This window comes from Caenorhabditis briggsae (genome assembly GCF_000004555.2).
Source record: "Caenorhabditis briggsae complete genome, chrV, whole genome shotgun sequence".
NCBI classification, from domain to species: domain Eukaryota; kingdom Metazoa; phylum Nematoda; class Chromadorea; order Rhabditida; family Rhabditidae; genus Caenorhabditis; species Caenorhabditis briggsae.
In genome coordinates, this window is record NC_013488.2 from 12,374,244 (window position 1) to 12,380,914 (window position 6,671).

The window sequence follows — 6,671 nt, forward strand, 5'->3', positions numbered from 1 at the left end:
GTTATGAAGGAAAGGCACCACAGGCTCTACATAAATAGCGAAATCGCGACTTTGGGTTACATGTTTTTGGTTTGGGTCTGGAATAAGCGGAGTTTAGGCAGACTTCATAGAAATGATGAATGATAAGAAATATATCGATGGATCGCGAATATCGAGGAGAGCCATCGTCTGGAGTTTCTGTGGTCGTCGGCGATGGGAAGACATTATTGGAATCTGAAATGATTCAGGATTTAGAGACTGTATAGAAGCTGGAGAATTCGATTCCCTATCTTGATCTCTGAGAGACAATATGTCCCGTAAGCGAATAGTATTTTATGGCTCATAGGCTAAAAGGAATCAGACTAAAAGCAGTAGAACTTATTACTATGGGAAATCGAGTAAAAATGGACTTTCAGACTCTTACCATGGATTAATAATTCATTAGAATTTTGCCCCGAAATAGCAGGAGTGCAGTACAAAAATTTTTAGAATCAACAGAATTTCAAGAGCTACAATATTTCATTTTTATTTAAGAGTGACGTCCTCTTAAAGTGTAGCTTGTCACGATCCTCAGAACTAAGAAAGATGCTCAAAAACTGAACAAAGCAGAATTCAATCTTAAGAGATTCATCTTTTACAGGAGTTCAAAAACATTTTCGCATCAGTCTTCGCCGTTTTTCCGCAAAGGGATTTTTTAAAATTTAGACAGATATCAGCTTCAAAAAAAAATAAGATATTTGAATGATTAAATTGTACTTGAATGATTAAAGTTCAGCTAATGCGGTTACAGTATACTAGTCTACCAGAGATGGCCTCTATGACAACAAAGAAGTATCGAAAATATAGATTCTCGGTCTCCACCAGGGAAGACCATCCTGAAATCTTATTTTCCTTGTACAGTATAACATTTATTTCTACCCATAATTTTACTCCTTCAACCACTACCTTCAGAATGGTAAACCAGGTGTCTCTATCTATTCGCCTAATTGATGAACAATATGTGTTACGGAACACTTGTGTAATTTCCCCCGTAATACGAAGGCGTCAATTATAGAGACATTCAATTCACCTCATCACACTTCTTCTCCCCTTTCAATCGTTTCCCAAATTGTTTACCACTTGTTGCAAGCTCTTTCTGTCTCTTTCCGAGAGTCAATCCCTTTCCTCCGACTTTGTCTGTATTGGGTGGCAACCCTGCTTCTTCTTGTTTCTGCGGGGCAGGTGTCTCCTGGTGTCTCTCTTGGGACGAACCGGCCATGTTTGGAAGTGCTTATGATGACCAAGAAGACGAAGAAGAGCATAAATTACAAAGTGAAGAGTCCATTAGGAACACGGCGCCGCTTGGATGGGACGACGATGACACCGAACGTGACGGTGCCAGGCGCGCGTTCGGGTGTTCCGAGGAGTCACCATGACGATTTTCGGGAAACGGGAGGAGCTGTGGGAAATGGAAATTTTGGTTTTATGGGCGGGTTAGATGCTCCATTTGAGAAAATGAATCGAAAAAAACTGGGGATTGAAACATGGGAATGGGGAGTCCGAGCCAACTTTGGTCCGGTTGAGATCCGGGTGGGTCATCAGTCTTACAAACCAAGAGCTCATCAAGATCCAGTTTACATATGATAAATGTGTTCTGTCATCGAAAATGATACCATTGTTCTGATCTGTATAGCTGCTCTGAAGTATAATTTGATCAATAGAATTTTGGAATTCTCGTAGCCGTCACCTGAAATTTTTCTACATTTCCATCGCCATTCATTTACCGTCTGTCAGCTGCCAATGCTGCCTCCTGCCATCCTCTCTCTATGCCCAATTAGTCGCATGTTGATGAATACCTAAGAGATAATCAATCAGTCTGCATGTCCGTGCCCTTGCAGCAGGCCCACCACAGACCATCTGTACATTCCCTCGACAAATACCCATATCATTTCGATTTGCATATACTGTATACTACTTGCATCTGTCGCTGGTGTCTGTCGTCACAAGGATAACAAATCGCCTGTATAGATGTGGCATCCTCCTCCTTCGAAATCAACACCTGTTCGAGACTCGGTAACGTGCCAATTAGCACGAAAAAGAAGAAAAGTATGGGTATCCGGAATAGGGCGCAGATGCTTGCTGATGCTCCGGTCGAATCGGGTCAATCCCCCATCCAATTACTGTAAGCCCATGGGGGATCAGAAGAAGAGGTAGCTCGATGTGTCAAGTGTGGAAGCGAAGACATAAACAACAAACTGCAACGATTTTGATTTCGAATGCATTTAAGAGCACGGAGAGCACCGAAATGAAGTGTCAATCAAAAATCCTCCGGAAGGAGATGGCTGAAGGTGTGTTTGTGAATTGAAGAGCTTCGGGGACCTGCTGCCACACATTCACATGCGTACCCGGGAGACAAACAATGAATAATAGATGACGAAATGGGACCGAGATATATGGGTGACATGTTCTAGCTTATAATATTGTTACACGCTTCAACCTGTCCGGTAAGCATCACCTTATGTTGACAGAATTTCCACAAAACACACATTTCAATGAATTTCGATCCGATCTCGAGACTCGGGGGATTCTCAGTTTTGATGATTCTTCGTGTTTTCTAGGATTTCAACCTCTAGTAAAATAAAAGACTTTTATTTAACTACATAAAATCTAATGATTCACACTAATGGTCATTGTTCAGATTGACACGAATTTCATGACCCGAAATTGGATTACTATTTGAAATAAAGTTCTGAAAGAGTGTTGATACTTGTTCGCAATTAGTCGGGCAACGGATTAAAGGGACAGTGCCTCGTCGCGCACTTTTCTTTTCGTTTCGCATCTGTCCCGAGCTGTCACCAAAATCCTTGGAATGGAACGTCGGGGTAGGGATTCTTGATGGTTGAATGGAACGGACCTAAACGGAAGGAAAACAGCTGGAAAGGATAAGAATGACCGGGTCATTGGAAGCCACCTGCTCGCCTTGTAGTGCACAGTGCGCGAAACTGAATGCCCTTCCATGGTCTAATTATCCCCAATTGTTTGCCTCGCTCGTGGTGGCTGGTGCCTGAATGTGTTGGTATTATGGGGGAGGTGAGGTAATTAAGTGGACAAGGGATAAGTGGTCATGTTATGGGTCAAATACACGAGACTGATACTTATTGAAGGATGGCAGGTGTTCGTGGGTTGACCGGCCAAATTGGGTCAGATGGAAATCGAGATAATTTCTGAATCCGTTTTTCAGGGAGTTATTTTATTTGTGACTTCAGACTTTATTTCCATTTAACGCATTTCATCAGCTGACGGTGGATCCTGGACTTCTGAAACCTTTTTTTTTACCACCGAAGGCTTCTTTAAAATCAGACTTATCAGAATCATGATTATTTTAGTTACTTCAATTCTAAATGAATCATCTAACTGTAAGGCAGACGTCACTATTATTCAAAATCTCGAATAACTCAACGATGTCTTGGTGGATATTCGTTTTCATCGAAATGGCCCGAAATTTTACGAGCGCGTATTTCCTGTGCTTTGGCGCATTTCGAAAGAAAGTGACAGTTTGTTGGTGCCAGTGTGTCCGAATGGATAAATGAAGGGAAATAGTAGAGGAGGGAAGAATAAAAAGAAAAAAAAAGAAGACATGCAAATATCATGGTATGGTGAATTGAGGCGAGAAGAAGAAGGACCGGAGTCGAAAAGCAGATGTTTTAGTGGCCGAACGGGCAGATGGACTCGTTTATGCCTCAAGAGAGATGTGCTCAAACCAATAATGTGTTCATTGCGAAAAAGGAAGAAAAAGGGGGAGACAACAACAAAATAAGGCAGTGGATACTCGTAATCAGTTGGAGTACAAGAGAAAGGGAAGAGTCTGGATATAGGACTCTATGGTCGGAAAATGCAGTCATATAATGACCAGGATTGTGGAATTGTGAAGGTAATGAAAAATCTAGACTTCTTCTTTATCAGGATTGACTTCATATTTGATAGTCTTCTCATCGGCATCTGCCATTGTGTATTCGGCAGGCTTATCGGTAAAAACACAGAGAGCCAGAGTGTTGGCCTGTAATCCAGATATAACGCTACCAAAATTTTTAAATAAACACTTACCGTAACCATCACACCTCCAAGAATACACAAAACAATTCTCCATTGTACTGGGCTGTCTTCATTCTTAACAATGGCAGCAACCAGTGCTGGTCCTGTGATCAATGCCACTGATTTCATCCATTGAATTGTTGAAATGACGACATGGGCAAACTGTCTGGAAAATTACACAATGAATGAGTGAAAAGGGAATTCAGATCTATGTAGAAATACCTTGTATGAAGAGTTGCGCACTTGTAGAATCCAGCACAATTCAGTGATAAGCATGAGAAGATGATAGAGAAGAGAACCACAGAAACGTAATGATAGGATTGTGGAATGAAACTGAGAAGACCGATCAGAATTCCAACTAATCCTACGGAAATCGTATTAAAGAAGAGCATTTTGGAACGTTCCGAGAAACATCTGAATTAGATATTGGTGTTCCTGAGCCTTCAAATATTCTAAACTCACTTTGCTTTATCACTGATAACTCCACCAACCAGTTTCAATGGTAGAGGAAAGAACACAGATAGTGCAAGAAGGAATCCAGTTTCTGCGACACTGAACTTCAGAATTCTATTGAAAAATATTGGTGCGTAGGTGTGCAAGAAGACAATGATTGACATTTCAGCGAACGCATTCAACCAGACACAAAGAACGACTGGTGATGTGAGAAGTTTCTGAAAATTTGGGTTGAGAGTCGGTTGATTTAAAAAAAAACTATTTACTTTATATGGAACTTCTACATTTTTGGTATCCAAGTGCTTCTCAGACTTGTTCTTCTGAATTTTTCTCAGCTCTGTTGGAGACACTCTGCTGGATTTTTGTGGGTTATCAGTATATACAATAGCCCATAAAATGAAAAATACTAGCCCCAAAGCTGCATGAGCATAGAATGCCGTACGCCATCCAAAGCCTTCGCAAATCTGAAATTTATTTAATAAAGTTTAATTCGAAATTTCCGATTTACCGCTCCAGAGACAGCATTTGTTAGAACTGACGAGAAATTGGTGAATGAAGTGAGAGCTCCTAGAAATATAGCGGTTTCAGATAGTGGTGCCCATCGAACAGTTAGTAATCCGATCGCCGCAAAGTCTGCCGCAAATGCAAGACCCTAGAAGAAGATGGAGGTCAATCTGTGATGATAAAAGAAACTGAGAGACAAACCTGACATAATCTAGCAACAAGAAGTGCATGAAAAGAGGTTTGCGCGGCCAGGGGGATCAAAGTTGTAGCGATAACAGATATGATTCCGGCCATGAAGAATGTCCATCTGAAGGGGTTTCTTTAGCTTTGGTTCAAAGTGTTTTTTTTTTAATTTTTAATATGACAATTATTCTGATCCCAAAGAAAATTACCTTCCTCCAAACCGGACAAACACGTAGTTTACCGGAAAAGTGCCGATAATTGTACCCGCTGCCACAGCCCACATCAAGTATTTTTTTTCGTTTGGTGTATAATCGAATAAACTGACGGGAGAGGTCTGAAAAAAACTAAATGGATTGAAGAAGATCAAATCGAGATTCTCACCTCATTTCCATTTACACGAACATCGTCTCTTGTAAAACTCATGTCATTTTTCATACAGATGAATGTGAAATTCATGACGACATAGTTGGAACAAACGGATACGAGACATAAAAAACCAACAAGAACCACGAGGACTCGATACTTGTTCGAGAGCAAACCCATTGTTGTGAATATAAATCTGAATATTGGAATGTGGAATGAATGGATTTTACACTGTTTATATGTTGAAAAGAAAACTCATCGGAATCATATTATATGGAAAAGTGGGCGGGCGGGAATTTTGATGATGAGTCAGAAAAATGAAGAGAAAGAACAGATGGAGACTAAACATGGAAAAATAACAAAAATGGGAGTGAACGAACAGTTCAATAAGATCGTTTTGATGTTCGGAAAGTGCTCTGAGTTTGGGTAATAGTTAAGAAAGCAAGTTCGGTAGATTAGAAAACTTTCAAACATCAGAACACCAAAAAATCAGTTGAACAACGATCTTCTCAATATTTTTGTCATGACAACGGTTTGTAGGATCAACAGAACTACGATTCCGATAGAAAGCAAATTCAAAGGGAAACTCCCTCCAAAAATTTTTATTTCATTAGTTTACTCAAAAATTCCAAAAACTTTGAAAAGCAAATGTTGAATGTTTAAAAAACAAGGAGAATAGGGACGAGAACTTGAGTTCTTGCGCAGGGAGAAACCTAGGCCACGGCAAGTGGACGCCATTTTTAGTGGTAATTTCCAGGGTTTTTTCTGCTTTATCTCCGCTACATAAAAACCGTGAAAAACCACTGTTGGAACCGATATACCGTAAAACCTCTAATAGCAATTTTAATTAATTACGACAACTTGTGTTTTCTTCTTGGATGAATTCGAAGATTGCAAAAACATTCTTGAATAGAGTTTTATGATCACTAATCAGTAGAATATCAGCTGGAAGCTGGTAAAGACTGTAGTTCCGTCTCTTTCGAACTGCAACATATTGTCGGAACATCCAATTTTAAGAACACTTGTTGCATTGAAAAGTTCCTTATTGTTAGAAGCGGAAGTGACCAAGCCGAAAACATTCACAATGTGCCGAATTTCACACCTTTACCTAATTTTTG

At 40.1% G+C, this 6,671-nt stretch overlaps 2 protein-coding genes across 2 annotated transcripts; one reads left to right on the forward strand and one right to left on the reverse strand.

Annotated features, from left to right (window-relative positions):
- Positions 1-1,838: 1,838 nt before the first annotated feature.
- On the forward strand, positions 1,839-1,970 carry CBG27143 (the record flags this gene model as incomplete). The annotated part of the gene is made up of 1 exon (XM_045237827.1): positions 1,839-1,970. One exon carries the CDS (start codon positions 1,839-1,841, stop codon positions 1,968-1,970), a length of 132 nt encoding a protein of 43 aa, XP_045100165.1.
- Positions 1,971-3,901: 1,931 nt separating this feature from the next.
- CBG18995 lies at positions 3,902-5,733 on the reverse strand (the record flags this gene model as incomplete). Its single annotated transcript, XM_002637260.2, has 9 exons — positions 3,902-4,015; positions 4,063-4,216; positions 4,273-4,464; positions 4,513-4,721; positions 4,770-4,967; positions 5,012-5,155; positions 5,209-5,314; positions 5,400-5,524; positions 5,572-5,733. 9 exons carry the CDS (start codon positions 5,731-5,733, stop codon positions 3,902-3,904), a joined length of 1,404 nt encoding a protein of 467 aa, XP_002637306.2.
- Positions 5,734-6,671: the final 938 nt, after the last annotated feature.